This window comes from Pseudonaja textilis, chromosome 1, assembly GCF_049901715.1.
Source record: "Pseudonaja textilis isolate UNSWEBS1 chromosome 1, rPseTex1.2, whole genome shotgun sequence".
Lineage (NCBI taxonomy): Eukaryota > Metazoa > Chordata > Lepidosauria > Squamata > Elapidae > Pseudonaja > Pseudonaja textilis.
Genome location: NC_141990.1, coordinates 58,040,061 through 58,061,797, shown reverse-complemented (window position 1 = coordinate 58,061,797; position 21,737 = coordinate 58,040,061). Strand labels below are relative to the sequence as shown.

General features: G+C 38.5%; 1 protein-coding gene and 1 long non-coding RNA gene across 2 annotated transcripts in view; one reads left to right on the top strand and one right to left on the bottom strand.

Annotated features, from left to right (window-relative positions):
• The window catches only part of LOC148127629 (uncharacterized), a 55,129-nt gene extending 44,944 nt beyond the window's left edge, over positions 1-10,185 (top strand). Inside the window, exon 3 of the long non-coding RNA XR_015743924.1 lies at positions 10,143-10,185. This is a non-coding gene — a long non-coding RNA (uncharacterized LOC148127629). The remainder of the gene's footprint in view (positions 1-10,142) is intronic.
• A 6,024-nt stretch (positions 10,186-16,209) lies between these two features.
• Positions 16,210-21,737, bottom strand: part of KCNK5 (potassium two pore domain channel subfamily K member 5) — a 31,477-nt gene continuing 25,949 nt past the window's right edge. Inside the window, exon 5 of the mRNA XM_026695592.2 lies at positions 16,210-21,230. Within this exon, the coding sequence (XP_026551377.1) occupies positions 20,410-21,230 (821 nt within the window). The 3' untranslated portion in view covers positions 16,210-20,409. The remainder of the gene's footprint in view (positions 21,231-21,737) is intronic.

Genomic DNA, 21,737 nt, shown 5'->3' with positions numbered 1-21,737 from the left:
AGAAAATAAACATTGCAACCCAGTGCTACCTGTGAGAAAGTACCTGTGATGACCCAGGTGTGGCACAAAGGCAACACAATCACATAAGTAAGAAAAGTTCCTTTAATACCTTCAACTTTGCCCCCAATGTCCAGTTACCTTCGGCTGGAGAAAAAAACTCTCCCAAGAACAGTCTTTAAGTGGAGGAAATTCAGTCCAAAAACAAAGTACATATAAACTGTAAATAAAAATCCACACAAACCATGCTGCAGCAATTAACTGGACAGGGCAGGATAAGGAATTGCAGACTTCAAAGGCCAAGAAAACACACACCGTTGGGAAGACACAAGGAACCCAGATAAGCCTCAACAAAACAAGATAATACATGATTTGTTTCCAACAAGTTGCTGTGCATAAACTCCCTTTTTAAACACTCTGTTTCCAGCTGCAGCTAATGAAGGGAATCAGGACCCTTTCCTCCCCGTAAGCCATGCAAACTATCTTGCTCCCTTCTCTGTTCCTCCCTGCATACCCTAGGATGAAGAGGAGGTGGGCCTGGATCATCCTCTGAATCAGATTCCAACATGACAGTACCCATTAGATCAGGGGAGAAAAAGATGAAAATGAAAGGCTCTAATAAATGAGTGTATTTTGATTGTTGATATTCCCCTATAATTAATTTGTGAACATGGAACCCTCAGAAGCAAACGTTTTATCCATTGGCCCATTAAAAACTGACAGGTCCTAAGTTATATTGAACTACTAGGGTAGAACCCCAAATTCAAATAATGTAGCTCACCTCACAGGGTGATTTGTAAGGTCACATCCACTAGGTTAAGCTCCTTGCAGAAAAGCTCCTTGCAGCTTCGGTCTCTCCGTGTGCAAACATATAATAAAATGATTGAAGTTGACTTCTGTGCTTGCTTCAAGAATGTTTTTGGATTGAGCCACTGTCACAAGAATTCCTGCCTGGAAAAATCTGTGATTGTCTTTAAGGGTGATATATAGATAAATAGGGCCAAATGTTCTCATTCACAGGTGTTTTGAAATCAGTAAAATGTATCCAAGTTCCCTTTGCAAACAGCCAGAATTCTCTAGTGAGAAATTTTCTTTCTGATTTGATTCCCAGATTTTCATAAATGATGGTGGTATTTTGATCCACTGAAGAGGAAAGGGATTGCTAGACCATATGAGCCAAACAAAAGAATTTTTATTTTGTCTAACTAGATATACTCAAATGAATTCCTCCCTCCCACTTTCACAGACCCAACAGTGTCAGCTTGGGAGCATCGAATCTCAATACAGCTTCCAAAGCTGACAGTGTTAAGTAAGTTTTGCCCCATTTTATGACTTGTCATCTTTGTCAAATGAGTCACTGCAGTTGTTAAATTAGTAAAATGGTTGTTAAGTGAATTCAACTTTCCCATTGACTTTGCTTGTCCGAAGGTCACAAAAGTTGATCGCATGACCCCAGGACATTGCAACCGTCAAAAATATGAACCACTCCTCAAGCATCCAAATGTAAGTCATGTGACCATGAGGATGGTGCAACGGTCATAAGTGTGAAAACAATGGTCATAAGTCTTTTTTTCCCCCAGCGCCATTGTTACTTTGAACAAACACAAAATGAGCTGTTGCAAATCGAGGACTATCTGTTGTTAAGCTCTGAGTAGTGAAGGGCCGGGAGTTTGTTTCTCAGCTTGTATGGCAAACTCTGGATGGGGGTCCCTGCCATTTTTTTCATTGGGATGGCGTTGTTTTTTTTTTTTTTTTGAAAAGCATAACTCTCTTTGGCAGTTTTGGGCGTTCACTTACCTTCTTGGTCCTGTTCTTTGTTTTCCTTTCCAAGGTCACTGCCTCCTTTAGTTACACAAACGATCCTATGCCCTGGCAGCTCAGTTTCTTTTCTTTTGTGGAACTGCTGCTGATTGGGAGCCAAGACCTTATTTGTACAAGTGACTGGCTTAGTTTTCTGTTTTCCATTTCAGCGCTAAGCGATGACAGGAATGACCTGCTGCATCAGGAATGATAGTGCACCATGCATGGGAATTAGCAGCCTCGCTCTGGAGGTAAACTCCATTTGCCCCGATGCCTCAGTTTGGGGAAGGGGGTGAAACTTAGCTGAAAGTATTCCAATGTAGAAACTGGAAAGAGATAATGACAGGCAGGAAACTGCTGGCTATGAATAATTATCAAATGTAATTCACAAAACTTCCAGGAAGATTGCTTGCCACAGCAGGAAATAAGGATAGAAACTTCTCTGCTGGATTCCAATTTATTCTTTTGAAAAGTGCCTGCCTGGATAAACATAAGATAGGAGGATGCTAGTGAGACTCCCGTCCTATTCAGTCCTTTTTGTTTGCTTATGATGAAGACATTAGCTGGCCCTGGTTCAAATGTCCATGGCTCCTCTTAGATTTGATTGGAGTGTACTGGAGGAGTGTATTGGGGGAGGAAACCAGCTGTACAGTATTTGTAAAGTCTTAGTTTTATTAATTGTATCAGAAATATCAACTCATTTTTAACCCAAATTCTGCAAAGGAGAATTATTATTTCCAAGGGCAAAATGTTGTCTCTTCTATTTCACATGTCTAGCAAGACTACAGGTTGATGGTGGATGAATACAATGTGGTCACAAGCTTGTAGTTCATCCACAGGCTGTAGCTGATTCAGTTACATGTGTTTCTCCATCAGTGTGTGTTATATCTCTATTCTGCAAGTTGCAATGGTTGCCAGGGTGCTTCTGGTTCAAGGCGTTAGTGATTACTATAAATAATAATAACCTTGCATAATATGGGGTGGGGCGGGGAGTTATTTGCAAGGCCACGTCTCCCTAATGGTGGCTACCAGCCAGTAGTGGGATTCAATTTTTTTTTACTACCGGTTCTGTGGGTGTGGTTGGTGGGTGTGGCAGGGGAAAGTTACTGTAAAATCTCCAGTCGAGGTAGTATTTGCTGGTTCTCCAAACTACTCAAAATTTCTGCTACCGATTCTCCAGAACTGGTCAGAACCTGCTGAATACCATCACTGCTACCAGCCCATTAGCTCCAGCAAAAGAGACATGCTGTGGGTCTCATTGATTAAAACAGGGTGGTTCAAGTTTTGTTACTTTATGAGCTGTGGACTTCAATGCCCAGAATTCTCCAGTTCTGGGGAAATCTGGAAGTTGAAACCCACAAGTCTTAAAGTTGCCAAGGTTGTACAACCCTTGATTAAAATATCCTATCTGGCAGTACCCAGAAAGAGAGCCTTTTCTTTCATAGTGCCTGCCCTGTAGAATATTGTGCCCTGGAGATTAGATTGGCTCCCAATCATGTTGGACTTTCGTCAGGACTTAGAAACATGGCTATGTTCCCAGACATGAGGGTCAGAATCTCAACTAGAGCTCATTGTACTAAGAGTTGCTGGTTGTTTATCTTGGCTGCCAGCTCTGTGTTTGTTTTGATGTTAATTTATTGTTTTTAATAATTGTTACTTGTCCAGGGTCATCTTGTTACGATGGGCAGCCATATAAATTGAATAAAATAATTAATAAAAATATTAACAAAATAATAAAACAGAAGGGGGGAGGAGATTGAGCTGGCAAAAAAGTGTGATATAGATGTAGCATGAAATCAACATTTGGAAGAGGGCCCTTGATCTTTCTTATAAATTAATGTATCTTTCCTTGATATGGGCAGTGTAGGTCTTGCTCTGATACTCGAGGACGACTACAAAGAAAAGTGTTTGGATAACTGAGTGAGAGAAGGGACAGCATAGAATGCAGTTGTTCTGCTTCTGTGTTCCTACAGAAGTTACATCACCATCCTTTCTTATAAGAGAACAGAATAGACACATAAAAGGAAATATATGCCTACCCATGTTACATCTTGTGAGGTTCCTAGATGATAATTTCCCATTTTATATTTCAATAGCTAAAAATGAAGGCATGCACATTATCTTCCCATAATAAGATCAGCAGTTATAGTATGAGTAAAAGATTGCACAGCTGAAACTGAGAATCTAGTTCCTCAAAGTGGCTTGTGCAATGCGGTTTTTTCTTTGCTTACAACAGAAAGAAGCTTTTGAAAGCCTCTCCTTAGCAATAGACATATAAGCAACCTCTATCACTAACTGTACACTGCAAACAAGATTCATCTGCATGTTCACTGACCGTTTGTTGAACCTATGCACACACAGATCCCTCAGCTCACCACACAGGCAGCTCCTGCTCATCTTTTGCTTTACATCAGAAAAGGTGCTTTTAGTTTCAATTGAACCAGATGTATGGAGCAGTGAATCATTCTAATGTAAGTTGAGAAACAGGGGTTGCTATGACACTAAGCTACTGTGGGCTGACCCTCTGGTCTGGTTGATCATCAGGGATTGTTAGGGATGTTCACATTTTGGCAACAGGAAAATTTACTATTCCATTGGCCTTGCCAAATGACAATAACAGCAGAACAGGAGGAAAGAAGGAAGAAAGATGGAGATTTCTAGGATTCAGAAGACCCATTTTCCCATATAGAGTAGTTGAAGAGAAAAAGACAAAAGTAGTAGAACAGCCCACACCTCCATTGTAAGGTCAAAACAGCTCTACCACAGGGGTGCTGGCTACCAGGTCTCAAGGAGCTGCTGTCTAAACCTCCTGCATTTTAGGCATTGCAGCACCAAAGTCAAGGGGGAAGGTTCAGTGGTCTTCTGATAGGGTCTAGTACAGAGATCTCCAAGCATAGCTGGCTGGAGAATTCTGGGAGTTGAAGTCCACAAGTCTTAAAGTTGCCAAGTTTGGGGAACCCTGGTCTACTACAACTCGCCACGGCCAACATGCCACAGGACAAGAGTTACACTAATATTGAAGAAACAGTAGGATAGAATCATTAAAGAAAGGATGTCAACGAAGGGACAAAATGAAATGTGAACGACAAAAATTAAAATGATTTTAAATAATTAAATTAAATAGTTGAATTGTCCCACAGCTAGTCAGCCATGGTGAGTTGTCCCATTCTGCTTCTGATAGACCACTGCACATGTGTCTCAAATGCCTTCTGCCTTCACTGGGTACATTAGCCCCTTTCCATGGCTTTAGGAGTGCTGTCTTCTGAGTGCAGGAGATCTGTGGTTGTCTGCAACTGGCACCAAAGGAACTATTTCCCCACCCTGTCTCTTTCTTCCATTGGGATCTCAGTGCAGGCGGAACCGTATCCTGTTTTCATTGCCAGGGCAGAACAGAGGTTTTGAAATGCAGTCAACCTTGTTTTAAGCTGCTGTGTATTTGTGATAGCTTCTGCACAGCATTTACGATTCTTGCAGCATTGTGATTTTTTTTTTTTGTCATTTTCCAGCAAAAAGACATCCATTCGATAAACTAGATTCGTACTTATAACATGTTGTTCACTTCATAAAGACAGTCGCATGACTTGACGTGTGACCACAACAATGTATAATTAAAATTCTGGGCTTTGATTAAGATGAATATTCTGCCAAAATTTCTATATTTATTCCAGACAATTCCAATCAAATTAAATAAAAAATTTTTTATGGAACTAAACAAGATAACATTGAATTTCATTTGGCAGGGGAAAAAAGCTAGGATTAACGTAAAAGCCCTACAAGATCTGAAAAGCAGAGGAGGGTTAGCCTTGCCAAACTGGGAAATATATCATACGGCAGCCACCCTACTATGGATAAAGGATTGGGTAAACCTAACCAACAAAAGAACACTAGTATTAGAAGGCTACGATATGCAGAAAGGATGGCATGCCTTTCTGTGGGAATCTGGGAAACCCAGGCAATCATATTTCCATAGGCATCTTATCAGGGACTCTTTATTAACTAATTGGAAAAAAGTACGTAAAAAACTTTATCTAAAAATACCGATTTGGCTATCTCCAATGGAAGCAATAGTACACCCTAATAATCTGGATATAACCAAAATGATTAAGTACGAAAATTTATTAGACCCACAAGGAAAGTTGAAAACACGACAAGAACTACAAGAGCGAGGATTTATAATTGACCAGTGGGTGTACCTTCAAATTCATAGTAAATACAAACAAGACATTAAGGAATTTGGAATCTACAATAAATTACAGACTCTAGACAAAATTCTACTAGGACCAAGTAAAAAAATATATCTAAATTTTACAAATATTTATTAGAAACAGAACTAGAACAAGAAATTGTCAAGGGAAATATGATTGCGTGGAGCAGAAATGTGGGTAGGAGCATTACCCTAGCAGAATGGGAAAAGATCTGGAACAGGAACATTAAGATCACGAAATCAGCAGCTTATAAAGAAAACTTATATAAAATGTTTTATAGATGGCACCTGCCCCCTTCGAGATTGGCGAAGATGCACCCCAACACGAGCCCCAAGTGTTGGAAGTGTCAATACACAGAAGGTACCTTCTTCCACATGTGGTGGTCATGCAAGGAAACCCAGAAGTACTGGCAAAAAATTAGGCACTGGCTAGAGGAAATAACCATGGAACAAATTGAGTACAAACCAGAGTCCTTTCTTCTAGGAATTTTTGATAAACAAATATCCAAAAAATCGAAGTATATTACAATCCATATCTTAACCGCGGCCAGACTGGCATTTGCCCAGTGCTGGAAACTACCCTCTATCCCCACTGAACTTATGGTTATTCAGAAAATTTTACAATGCGCCGAAATGGACAAACTAACCCAAGCATTAAAAAATAAAGAATCTTCAACCTATTATAGCAATTGGAATCCTTTGTACATTTGGCTTAATCAAAGATAGATCACCTCTAAGAAAACTAAGGCCGAGGCCTCCGAGGCAGAGATAAAGAAAAGCACTGCCGACGATAGTTTGGAAGAAGAAAAGACCTTACAGACAGTCACAAAATATGGTTTTATTATAATTGTTTTCTCTACTTTTGTTTTCCCCACTTTCCCCCCCCCCCTTCCCCTCCCTTTCCCTCTTTCCTCTCTTAAGCTTTCCTCTCTTTCCCTCTTGGCCTATGCCAAGACCTGTTCGTCTTTTTGTTGTATATAATTTGTAGCTGTGTTGTTGTTGTTTTTTAAAAAGTAAAACTAATAAAGTTTATTTAAAAAAAAAAAAAATTCTGGGCTCAATTTTGATTGTTAGTCAAGGATACCTGCACAATTCACTGTCTTCTTCACTTTGTCAATCTCAATTGAATTTCAAGCACTTTGTTGAGCTGTAACATTGCTTAATGTTTCTAAGTAAAGCTTTTTTTCTTGTTTTCTTGTTTTGTAATTGTGGACACTAGTGACTATTCTATTTCTGTGATCCTTTTTCTGACCAAGGTTGTCTGCTTGGTGAGCTATTCTTGGTACCAACTGCTATGGGAACAGCTGACAATCAGAGCAGTAGCTGGCTGCCTCTCACTATAGGATGGAAGCATTGCTAGTGCTCTCTCCTGTGATGAGTTGGCTTAATGCAAACGTCTTCAAACTTGGCAAGTTTAAGACTTGTGGACTTCAACTCCCAGAATTCCTGAGCTAACATGACTGGAGGAGGAATTCTTTGAGTTGAAGTCCACAAGTCTTAAAGCTGTCAAGTTTGAAGATCCCTGGCTTAATGGAAGAGAAAGATTTCCCCACTCATTGATACTTCTATACGCAGTGAAACATAACTGAAGTAGCAGCAGAAGTGATCAGCTATATGGTTCTAGAAGAGTAAATCAAGGGAGTTATCATTCTTTCTGATTCACAGTGATAACATGCTGTAAATCATCACGAGAGGCAGAAGGCTTGGAACTTATTTACCGGACTGAATGCTGGCAGTGACAGGGATAGTGCCAGTGGCATAGAAAGATTCTTCTGCATTGTGTCATCTTTAAGATTTACTCTCGTAAATAAATTTCAAATCTGCCTTCCCTGATGATTCATCACAAACTACCTGTGGTAATATTTCTATTATGTTTCAGGAGGAGCACCTGTGTCCTTGATTTACACTTTAGGAAGACTCACTTGTGCTATAATATTAAACAAGTCTATCTTTGTATGCATTTACAAAAGGTGAAAATGCAATCAATGGCAATCCCTCTTAGCAAAATGGGCCTGGGAGGAGAACAAAAGCCAATTTTTGAAAGGATTGTGTGGTCAAATTTCAGAACTATAGATCTTAATTTGATTCTGGATCTGTTTTAATCTTCTTGGGGTGGGAAAAAGTGCAGAAATAAATATTGTACATCTATACTGGCTGAAATTCTGCACAAAGATAGACTGCAAATAAGTTAATTGCACACACTTTAGGCAAATAATTATGTGTAAATAATCATAAATAAATGAAATGTAACTGACTGTTCTTGAGTTCAGTTTAAAAAAAATAGATTATCTTTCTCCTGTGAATAACCATATCTGATCTGCAAAAATTCAGACAACTGCAATATAACAGCAAAGAGTGGCTATCCAGATTTCTGCATCATCATCAACAACAACAGCAACAACAACAACAATAATAATGACCAAAAAGTCTGGATAGTGGATGTGGCAGAGTCTGGAGACAGCAGAAGAGAAGAGAAAGAATTGGAGAAGATAACAAAATACAAAAACCTACAAATAGAAATAGAATGACGGTGGTAAAGGCAAACAAGAGTAGTACCTATACAAATAAGCACCTTGGGCACAATCCCAGAACAACTGGAGCACCACTTGAACATCACTGACATTGACAAATTCACCACCAGTCAATTGCAGAAGGCAGCTTTACTTGGAACAGTTTCCATCCTGCAATAATATCTGCCTATCCCAGGTCTTTGGTAAAGACTCGATAGGTAGACAAAATTGCTAAACCCAGTCTGAACATCTGGCTGACTGTGCGATGATCAACAATAATGATGACAACGATGATGATGATGCAGTGAGACTGAAAACAGAATAACAAAAGGAAACAATTGAACATCGAGTTTCTAACTGGAAAAAGAAGCATATGCACAGTCAGTACCTTAAGGACATTGAAGGAATGGTAGAAAAAGATGGTTGAGATCAGGGGTGCTGAAGAAAGAAAGTGAAGGCTTAATTTTGGCTGCCCAAGAACAAAGCCTATAGACCAATTCCATGAAAGCAAAAATTCAACATGTCAGTAACAACAGCAACGGGAAAGATGAAACCGTGGATCACCTTACCAGTGGCTTCAGCAAAATCTCAGAAACTGATTATCTACAATGTCATGATCAAGTTGCCAACATCATATATGGAAGCTTTGCTAGAAGTTTGGGTTTGAATTGCAACAAAAATTACTGGGAACACCAAAATGACCAAGTTCTTGAAAATGAACAGGTCAAGATCTTGTGGGACTTTCTAATCCAGACAGACAGATATCTGGCCCACAACACACCTGGCATCGCTATTGTGGAAAAGAAAAATGGTTCGTTGATATTGCAATACCAGATGATACACAAATTAAAAAGAAACAACTAGGAAAAAATAACAAAATACCGCAATCTGCAAATTGAAATTGAGTGATTGTGGAGGAAAAAACCAATGGTAATAGGAGCCCTTGAAGCAATACCTAGAGGGCTGCCTAGCTACATGGAAATTTTTGAACTTATCGGACCTGAATATTCTGACTTTGCAAAAAAACATCTTACTCAGAACTGCCTATATTCTCAGATGTTACCTTAACACCTCTTAGGTCTTTGTTTAGGACTTGAACTGCTAAGTTTTTTCCAGACTGTGAATCGAATTGAAGATTAAATCTCAAATAATAATTTATTAAATGTATCTATATATGTCACCCACTTCCCTGTAATAATGGTACTTTCTCTACATATGCAGTTTATTTAAATAACTGTGTTTAAGGTATTGTTGTTTTATCGTGACTATTCAGGATAAAAAATTTATCTCAAGGAAAACAATACTACCGAATATTTTATTTTTGTCATTTTTTTCTTTCTGAGCCTTGTCGAGTTTAACTCCTGCTTAACTCCAACTCCCAGGACTTTTAAAACTCTTTGGTTGATTGTATAATTTTCCTTCTTACTGTGGCCTTTACAAGATTTCTATTCTCTTAAACTTCCCTGACAAGATTAGCTGAACTGCAGCTAATGCTTTCACTGATTCCAGTCAGTCAGGTGTTTAGATTGGATTTGGCATTTTTATCTACCTATCCACTTGAAGCTGTTTTTTTACAGACCCATGAGTTAACAATGAGATTAACATTACAATATTATTATGTTTCATTGCAGAGTCAGCCAGATGTTCAGACTGGATTTGGCATTTTTATCCACCTATCAAATCCTTCCCAAGAACCTGGGATAGGTAGACGTTGTAGCACTAAAATGTACATCACTACTTGTTCCAAGTAAAGTTACCAATTGAAATTCCCTGATGGTGATTTTGTCAATATTATATTATTATTATTAAAATAATAATAATATAATTAATAATAAATTTATTAATAAAATTACTTTATCAAGCCATATGCTTTCTTTATGATTTATATATTCTGTGGTTACAATTTAATAGTTTGTGTGAATCCAGCCAGTTGTACTTTCTAAAAAACCCCATTAAATAAACCTGCCCTCCATAATTGAAGACAGTCCAACTACAATAGTACAAAATTGCAATGCTTTCAATCAGAAATAAGTTGATAAGAGTACAAATAAGTTAATAGGTTGATGATGGTATAAATTAGAAGAGAACTCTGGCTAAGTGTCAAATCTAAATGCAATATGTAGCTGTAAATGTTTCATTTATGAGCCTACATTTATCATTTTAGTCAAATTATTTATTTTCTAGAATGGAAAATGGAGCAAAAGTAATGAGTCAGGGTAGAATCTGGGTTAATGTAAAGAGTATGCAGAATAGAACCTTGAAAGTCAAAAACATCATTCTGTATAATTTTTTCCATGACACGTATCTGTCACACTACTCTCTTTCATAGTAATCAATGTAAAATGCAAAAAGGAGTAATAATCCAAAACTACCAGAGAACAGATTGGAAAAAGAAAAGGAGTAAATAACTAGAAGAAATTAAAGGTGTGAAATAAAAAAAGGAAGAGCAGTTAAATAAAATTTGCTCTATTTTTTCACATATCTTCCATATCTTCATTTATCTTTGCTTCTTTCATGTCTATACATTTCTTTCTACATTCCCTTTTGATCTTTGACCTTCTCACCTCTCCTTTTTGAAGATTTCATTAGCTTATCCAACCACAACTTTCTTGGTTTTTCCCATTCATTCACCATCATGTTTGTTTTGCAATTCAATCCTTTAATTTTCTACTGTATTAATCAAATTAAATTTAGAAGAACAAAACCTAAGTTAAATATTCGTAAAATATTTATCAATAGTTCCTACATGCTAACCTCATGTCATCTATGGAACTATAGTACTATAGCAATCCTAAACAGGTTAAACACAGACATGGTAATATGATTCACACTTTTCAATAAGCAATAGCTTGTTGGGTAAGCCACAACTGGATAGTTTCAATTGACACAGTAGCCTTTAAATCATGACTGGCTCTATATATTGTGTGATATCAAAACAAAATTCAATATTATTTATTGTAGCTTGTATTTATTGTAATGGGTATACTGGGTGTAGTCAATTGATTGATATAAAATAATTCAGGAAATGTTATGGCCAAGTAGAGGTCTATATTCAGGTTTCTTTAGTCTTAATCTGACACTCCATCAGGTATACTGATATAGCTCTGGTTGTTATTTATGTAGGTCACGTTGCCAATCTTGAAAAACAAGCCAAACATAGCTCCTTTAAACTGTTATCAATGTTAACAATCATTAGAGAGCAGTGCCTCTCAATACTCCCAGAAACTGATTACAAGGAGATAAAAGCCATAAACCTAAAATGTTTTTACTTCTTAAGATACAATCAACACATAATTATGAAGACCCAGAGTTACTCTGAAATATTTTTAAGATACAGATTGAGACCATGCATATTTCCATATTTACTATACACTGATAAGACAATCTATAAATTCTCTGAATATAGTTCTTTAGGCATTTGTCTGCGAATGTTTAGTACTGCATAACTGGAAAATAGCAACAAGGGCTTTGCAGTGTCAGAAAGCATATAATAAAAGGATGTAGCAACCTCTCTCAGCCTTTATACCAGAGTTCAGACTTTGCAGACTGGTGGGGAGAAGGGATGGTTTGCCTGCACCTACTGCTTGTGCAACTCAACTGCCATTTCTGCGACCCAGCTGCGAACAGCTGTGGCCCAGAGGTTGGGGACCCCTGCTTTATACATTTAAGAATTTGAATTGGCCCAATGATTAGTCTTCCTCCATGTTTCACCTATGCTTTCAATAATGGTAGATTTAATTTGTGAAGTTTTTTACCTTCTCTGTCTGAAAAAATATAGTCATTTGATGGTACATACTGTAGATTTGAGATTGGCCTGATTCACCCTTTATGATGGAAGAAGCTCAAGACTTCTGATTTCAAGATGTAGGTTTCTAATGGGAACCCCGCCCTGTAAAAGGAGTGTGGTCTGGTTGGAGACACCCCAGCTATGTCCTAAGAGTTGCCTGATGGAAAAAGATACACATCCATGTTATGTCTCACCTGTGCCAACGAAGTGAGAAGTCCAAGTTTCCAAAGGAATATACACAAGCAGACAAGACCAGTAATGACAGGGTTAAATTCCTTTGGCCAGGCAAGTCCTTGGCAGTCTCACGCAAGCTGTCTGCCAAGTCTGATAATAAAGCAAGAACATAAATCACGGCTATCGCCACACACACAGAATCTGTTGGAGCTGCTCTCACAAATTAACACGTCCCAAACAAGAATCCAGAACGAACACACCCACTTTTATTCTCTGTGGGGTGCGTCAGTCCCTCCTCTCAGTCTCTAATTCGTCCTTTCCTGTTACATTGCAACTTACACTTTTGCCTGTGCCGTTGCCTCGCATCAAGCCAGCATTCCTCGGCTTGATCCTCAGTCAGAGGCTCTGATACGTTCTCCTGATTAGCTGCCGACACCTGAGGCACAATCAGGGGGGAAGAACCCGCCGAGGAGGAAAGTCCTGGGGAGGAAGGCAATTCCAAATCCTCTAACAAAGCAGGCTCAAACCTCAGAGCCAAATCCTCCCCTTTCTCACTGTCCAAGTCTGTGTCCTCTAGCAAAGCAGGCTCAAACCTCAGAGCCAAATCCTCTTCTTCCTCATTTACCAAATCCTCGACCTCTGACAAAGGAGGCTCAAACCTCCGAGCCACAACACATCCACATTTCCAGAAAGTATCTGGCAGCACTTCCCATCATTCCCCCCTATATGGCATCTGCATGTGCATATGCAAATAAATTAATATCAACCAATGATCTCTTTCTAAGGAAATTGAATCTCAAATCAGAGCCATCTTCCAAATTTTCACTCCTTGCAGATTACATTCATGCACAAAATAGGGTTTATAATAATTTTAGTTTTGTGATTTTATGGTTTTGCAATTTGTAACTTTATGACTGCTGTGAGCTGCCCAGAGTTGACAATCATCATCACATAGCACCTTGGCTATATCCTTCATTCTGAAAGCTTGGCTGAAGCTCAGACCTGTCAATCTCCTGCTTCCCGCCCATCCATTTGTAGCTCAACGGATGTACAAAAAACAGGTACTGGGCCAGATTTGGCCAGTCTTTGCTTTAGCCAACAGATATTTGTGAAGAAAAACCTTTGAATTAATGTCCTTTCCAGGCACTCTTATTCAGAATTGATGAAACTATTGTGTACTTTTCTCTCTGATGAATTACAGTTCTCTTCTGCATTTGTAAGACCTGGAATGTTATCCTTTCTTTAAATCTGCTACTGCAAAGATTTCGTACATGAGAATACCCAATATAGTTAGGATCATGTAGCAGGACACATCCATGCCAGAACAAATATAAGTACTGGGATGGATTAGATCAAGCGTCTTCAAACTTGGCAACTTTAAGACTTGCGGACTTCAACTCCCAGAATTCCTGAGCTAACATGACTGGAGGAGGAATTCTGAGAGTTGAAGTCCACAAGTCTTAAAGCTGTCAAGTTTGAAGACCCCTGGATTAGATGAGTCATTAGAATTCATGGGCATGAGCCTTGTACAAAGGGGCTATAACAAAGGACACTTAATTTTGAAAGATACATTTGGAGCAGAACATCTAAGACACCAATGTGGTCTGATGGTTATGCTGCTGGGCTACAATCAGAGACACCCACTGCCATGGATTAGTCTTTCTCAGTTCATATACCTCACAGGGTTGTTGTGGGGGGAGGAATGGATTCTGTGTATACTGGCTTTCAGTTCCTGGAGGAAAGGTGAGATGTAAAGAACCACTTTGCAAGCAGTGGTTAGTCAATCCATTTTATTACTCCTGCATTGAGATATTGGAGTTGTTGCTTACCAACCATTCAGCAATTAAAGTTACGATGGCACTGTAAAGGAGACTTACAACTGGTCTATGAAGTTGAGGCTGTCACAGTGTCACAGTGTCAGTGTCCCTTTCATGTGTTCACAATTCAGGCGTTTGGCAAATAATGTGCATTTAAAATGTGTTTTTTATTTCATGGTCACGTGGGATCATCATTTCTGACCTGCAGAGCAGTGGTGGGATTGAAATTTTTTACTACCGGTTCTGTTGGTGTGGCTTGGTGGGCATGGGTTGGTAGGCATGGCAGGGGAAGGATACTGCAAAACCTCCATTCCCACCCCACTCCAGGGGAAGATTATTGCAAACTCCCATTCCCTCCCCTCCCTACTTTCCAGTTCCCTTCTCCTGTGCAGGGCAACCAAAGAAGACCCAGCTGATCAGCTGGGACTCGGGAGGCAGAGAATAGATGGGGGCGGGACCAGTCAGAGGTGGGATTTGCTGGTTCTCCGAACTACTCAAAATTTCCACTACTGGTTCTCCAGAACTGATTAGAACCTGCTGAATACCACATCTGCTTCACAGCCAGCTTACAACAAGCATTGGGAAGTCAAGAAGTCACAAGGGGTGATCACATGACATTACATCGAACAACCGCAGCCAGAATTTATATCATAAGTCAGTCAAGAGTCACGTCACATTTCAGTTTGTGACTGTGCAGCTTAGTGGTAGAATTGCTGGTTCCAATTGTAGTTGGTGAGGACAACCTGTGTATTGTGATAATGATATGAGCCGTGGTGGTGTAGTGCAGTGGTTCCCAATCTGTGGGCCGTAGTCTACTACTGGGCTATGGCCTATTTGCAAGTAGGCCACATGAGTGCTGGGTCGGCGGGTGCACGCACAGTCCCTCACACAAGCTGGTGCCCTAAGGTTTGTCTCTAGTATGAACGGAGTTGCGAATTTGTGTGCACTGGCCCAGTACTTGTATGACACAGTTCCTCTCTCACCCCCAGCCGGGTGCCAAGCTGCCTGTTCCTGATGCTCCAAAAGTGGAACGGTGAGAGCAGAGGCCAAGTGGGACAAGTGCGCCCTGCTCAGCTTCGCTGACTCACCAAGGCTGCCTGTGCAGGATACCTAATCCACTTTTGGAGCATCAGGCAACCTCCGTGAGTCTGAAGGAGCATGAGATGGCACCCCCAAAGGCTTCTCTTCTCTGTGCCAAAAACTTTTTCAAACAGACAAAAGGCTTTGGGGATCTTGTGCTGCTTCAGGCCTTCCATCCCTTTGCAAAAGCTTTTGGTATGAAGCCTGAAGGAGCCAAGGCCGCATCCCAAATGTTTCTCTTCTCTTATGTGAATGGAGCTGCACATGCCTGCACACTGCACTGGCCCACTGCTCATGCAACCCAGTTCCTCTCCCCCCCCACGCCGCCTGCAGCCAGGCTGCCAAGACGCCAAGGTTGGGGACCACTGGCGTAGTGATTAGAATGCAGTATTACAGGCTTACTCACTGCTCACTCCAGCTCAAGGCTCTCAGCCTTCCATCCTTCTGAGATCAGTAATTGCCCCCAGATTGTTGTGGGCAATATGTTGGCTCTGTAAACCACTTAAGAGAGGGCTGTAAAGCACTGTGAAGCAGTATAGAAGTCTAAGTGTTATTGTTATTGCTATAATGGTTATGTTATCCAATACCATAGTGAAAATTCCACGATTTATCCCAAATATAGTGCATTCCCTTCAAATAGCCAGTGCTGCTATTTATGACAAAACGGGCTTGTGTCCAATTGCATGGTGGTGTAAAAGTAAATTTTAAACATATATTTTATCAATGTTCATTGTCAATGCTTGTTTTCAACAATGAGCCTGGACAAAAGGTTAATTAAATGGAAGAAAACCATCACAAGTTCATTTCTCATCTAATCCCATAAAGAATGAAGACATCAGGTTTCTTTTTTTTTAAAAAAAGCTTCATTTTTATTGAAAAACGTTAAAATAAATTACATTTTATAAAGTCTAATATTTACATACAGTGTTTCCAGTGACAAATTAGCAAACAAGAACTGATTTTTTTTACAAAAAAACCAAAACCCCTGTATCTTTTATGTGATGGAGTGACAGAGATGAGTTCAAGACTGTACAGATTTTGTGAACTATTTGAAACAGTGATGTCTTAGCTCTAGTTCAATGCAGCACAGAAAAATAAAAAAATGGGTCAAAGTGGTAGCCAAAATTTATGTCTCAATAGGAGTTTTATGTATTGCTTTTTATTTCTAATTAAAACAAGATACAAAGGCTAGCATCTTATAAAAGAAAGTGATAAACCAGGTCACATTTAGGGATACAAAACAAGAAGAATGGGTTTTGATTTTGCTATGTTTTGAAATATCCATTGCCAGCAATGGAGTTAATCATATCTGCAAAGAAAGAGGACCATTTTCAAAATGTTTCCCTCTTGCTTAACAGTACTGTACTTGGTTCTTTCAGTGACACATTTTAAAATAAGTATGAGTAGTACGGTGCTTTACATAAAACTGTTATGGAAACTGTGAATCAGTTTTGTATTAAATATATTTGGAAATCAATAATAAGAGTAGTTTCCATTCTTTATCATTTTTCCATATTATTATTATTGAAAACTCCAGGAAATACTACCAGCTTTAATTAATTGTGATTATGGGAAAATTCTACTGAGTAATAGGAAGAGCAGTCACTCATCTTGTTGCTTCAACTTCTGAAACCATTTTAGTTTCCAACAACACTATGAAGTTTATCTAGCTAGCTTTTAGGTTTTTCTGATCCAACTCACAATATTGGTTATAAGAAAAAACAGAGAAAGCAGCATTATTAAGGCTTCATGATCCACAGTTTATAGAGATACCAAGGAAGATCCTTCCCTCTTGTTCTGAAACATATGCATACTATTGATGCTCTGGTGCTTTTGATAGCTAGCAACCATTTTGTTAAAAGCCTTCTGTAAACAGCTACATAACACGAACCCAAAGCTAATCTGATTAGCTTTGTTAAATTGTACAGTCCTCCCTCTTCATAAAAAAACAGTAGCGCTCTGCAAACCTTACATTTCAGAGTATTTCATATTATAAAAAAATTCTTTCCAAAATGTAGTCAAGAAGCCAGAGAATCAAAGACACTTCAAGTGCTATTGAACCTGAATCGCTGTTTCATCAAATCCCAAAATCAGAACTAAAATTGTCTCCTCTGACATCGTACTTAATGTATTTGTCCAGGGCCACAAATAAAGACTCAGAACAAAAAGTCTAGTTTCCCTTAATACATGGAAGACAATATTTCCTATCGGAATAGTAAGGAAGATCAATTCTCTAATAGGGTGAGTTTACCACCGTGTAATGCCTGCTGGAAAACTGTACTCAGATAAAGGGCAATTGAACACATTATGCAGCTAATAAAACATTGTGCTAGTCATAGTGAGGAAGTACATTTTGTCATTTCACCTGTAGCAAGGCACAAAATGGAATTATTAAGAATTAAGGCTCATGTCAATGGTCCAAGCACTTGGAATAAATCTCCACTAATGAGCTCTTCCAGCAAATAGCAAATCAAGTCTAACTATCAATTTCATTTTTATTTTAAATTTAAAAACATGAAGCTTATTTGACAGCTAGACAAATCCCTCCAATTATGGGACACTTTTAAAGAAAGGTATTAATACCCTGTGTATCAAACCTGAACAGCAGTACCAAGTCTGAATTTTAGAAAGGACCTTATCTCTAGATGCAAACTCTTTCAAACTTGTATCATTTCACATGTTTACCTGTGCAATCCAACACATAAAAAATCCCACACAACAAACACATCCAAAGCAGCAACATACACTTACCTTCCTGTTCCTGTACTATATTTAAAATGCTGTAAAACTTTAACAACATTCATTTTACACACTACTGTGTGCTTCTTTAGTGCAGAGGCAATTTTTTTAGCCATTCATTTATGAAATATATCCCTGAATACATCAGCTTTACAGGGTTACTTTCAGGAAAGCCAGGTATACTTTTGTCATTTATCCATGACACAAGTGGTACTTATAACTAAGAACCGCTCAATTGGAAATGTAAATTTAAGACACCACCTCTGGATTTTTGAGCTGTTTGATGATAAAGATGGTTTACTCCATAGCAATAAAAATCAACCTTGTCAAGGAACCACCTACTCAAATAGCTACCATGTTTTAGAGAGCAACAAGAATAGCCTCTTGAGCTAGAATTCAGCAATGGCAAAAATCATTATATAATCCAAACTGTAACACTGGAACCTTCAATGAAATAACTGTATGAAAATACAACTGTTTGGGCTCCTTAATAATCAAGTTTCTGCAGACATTTCTGCATGAACTGTGTACAATTCAAAACAGGAATGGACTTTTTTCAGCAAATATTTTAACTGTCTTTTCAAGAAGAGTTTGCGAACAGGAGTGTCTATCTAGTCAGAGACATGTTTCTAAAGATAATACATCCACTCACAACAGAGTCAAACTTACAGCACAGGAGTGGATTTGAATGTACCTTATTATTCACAATTACTACTGCAAAATTCCACTTGGCCTTATTACCATTTTCAATTCTGAAATCCTCTCAAGTTTTCAATACTCATAATTTTCATTCTATTTCCAAACTGAAGCCACTGAACATAAAAGATTTTCACTGGAGTGTAAATCGTTCAAGTACCTCCAGTACTTACACTGCTAAAATACTTGAGAATTGTTTTTCAGCAGAAAGTTACAAATCACAGGCAGCTTTCTACTTTAAAAATAATCCCAATCATTGTGAGAATTTTATAGCAATATAAAAAGATAGATAAATTTTGATGTGACAATTATTTTGTTGCTTCTGTAATACTTCTCATACTCCTTCTCTTGTGTTAAGGGAGTTCGTTAAAAATAAGCTAACACTTTAAATAGAAAGCCAGCTGAAATACTACAGTGGTATTTCAACTCATAACACAAGATTACCTACTCTAAAGTACCGGATGGAGTGGAGAACTTTATAGAAATGGAGCCACTGACAGAACAAAGAAGAAAGTAGTTCTTAAATCCTTCACATGGAACTTCAGCTATTCAACCTATTTAATATGATACATTGATTCAAAAGCAGAGTTCCTTTAAACTTCACTTAGACCTATAAATGAAGTTTATTCAAGTATTTCCTCTGGAGTATGGATGATGGTGAAAGGGCACTTCTGATGCAAAAGAGAAGTTTGTTACTGTGCTTTTCTTCATTTTTAAATGTCCTTTATGTGTCTTCTTGCACCATTCTGTTTTACCGTATTTCAATCAGTTATATGTGCTTTTTGTGAACACTAGGAGCATTTGGAAATATTTAGTTTCTTGTCCATACAAGATTCATACTTCCAGTAGACTGACCCTGTGTTTGAAGTTTAGTATTTTTGTTCATGAACATCAGCTCATAATTCAACAGAGCTATATTAGCATAGACAGATACTAGTCAAGTCACCCATGCACCTCAACTCTGGCCTTCAGAATACTCTGCTCTTCCAGTTCAAGCATCCCTTAAAGGAGAATGAAGAGAGTTTTGTGATGTGACTGTGATAAACCCATCAATAATTCCTCCTCTGAACCTTGGCATGATTTGTATTCAGTTTCTTCAGAGCTGAAGAGTTAGTGCAGTAATCCAATGCAACCATAGCCTGCAATCAACCCAAACCAGTCTGACTGCAATCTTAAGAACAGAAAGAGAGGGGGAGGGAGAGAGAGAGAAAGGGAGAAAGAAAGAAAGAAAGAAAGAAAGAAAGAAAGAAAGAAAGAAAGAAAGAAAGAAAGAAAGAAAGAAAGAAAGAAAGAAAGAAAGAAAGAAAGAAAGAAAGAAAGAAAAAGAACAGACAGGCCCAATCAGTTTAGACTTTTACTCTCTTAAATTCAAAAACCACTGAATCCCTAGAGAACCTTCAAGATTTTAGGACACTTATTTCAGTGAGAAAAAATCATCAACAGACAAGATCCAGGCAACACCTGTTTTCAGTCTGCTTAACAGAAGGAAGCGGTGGAAAATCTCTCATAGGATATTCCTTCTTCTGCACTTATGGTTGTTGATTCAGATCATCATCTATTAAAATTTTGTATCGTATGATTTCAAGAAACTCCCTCCCACCTTTCTCACGTTGCAGCATTGGCAGTATCTGATGTGTTATAGTCATTCATAAGCTGTTCATAAGGCACTGATATTTCCATCTCATTACTGGTAAAAGTAGATTCATCAGAGGATGAAAATTTCATCAGTTTCTGGGGGCTTTGAGGCTCCTCCTGTGCAAGATTGTCATCCACTGAAGACTTTGAAGTTTCTTCATCATCTGAAAGGTTCTCTTCATCCTCATCCTCATTTACAAATGTTATGTTGGCATTTTCGAAAATCAAAGGTCGATAATCCCGCGAATCCCAGGCTTCCCCTTCTTCTTCACTGATCCGGTCCAGCTGATTTACAAACACATTGCCCTCCACTGGGCTGTCCCCAAGACGTTTGTCAGTCAAATGCCTCATCATGTGATAGTTTTGCAGTCCAAGAGAAACACTGTCATAGTCAAACATATTGTTCCTTGTGTACATCACTTTGAGGTCTTTATTGGTATTCTGTAAGGTTGGCTTGGTTTGCTCTGAGTTGAGAATTTTGTCACTGCTTGTTTTCAAAGCCTTCTTTCCAATCTGTTTAATGAGATCATTGTAACTTTCTTCCTTTTTGGAAAGGAAACTGAATATTTTGATATCTTTTGTGTTAGACATCTTAAGAACTTTTTTGGTGGGAGAGTGATTTTCAAAGGACTCTTTTCTTTTTTTCCTTCGTTTCTTGATCGCTTTATGAACCTCTACAAACATGCTGACTTTCCAATTGACAAACAGTGAAAGCCAAGCAAGACCTAAGTAGATCCACAGCTCCACAAAGTATCTATAGAGGGAGTGGTAATTCATATCTGGATTCACACCTAAAAAAAAAGACAGCACAAGAAATATAACTTCAGCTATTGTACACCTGTAGGTGTTCCATTGATCCAGAAATTTGTTAACATTACTAAAACATTTTCATGCATAAGTTGTGCTTATGGCACATTTACAGGAAGTTTCTGCAAATCTCTTAGACATCTAGCTTATCCCCTTTCTGTGACCTCAGTAGTCAACTGAGGTGCAGATACTAAGCTGACAGAAGTCTACTCTGGAAATTAGAAAGAAAAGCATTCAATGTCCATTAGCTAAATGATTATACAGAGTTAGAGTTATGATTATTTCAACATCAAGCACATACAAATAATAAATAACATTTTACAATCTAGGCGTGTGTGTTTGTCAAGTCGCCCATACATTTAGACAATGAAAGCATTGTAGATATCATCTGTCTTAGAGGAAGCAGAACAGCAAAATACACATAGTTCCATGGTTGTTGTTCCCTGAGATATTTTTTTCATCCCTCTCTTTTTGTCTTGAGTTTCTGCATA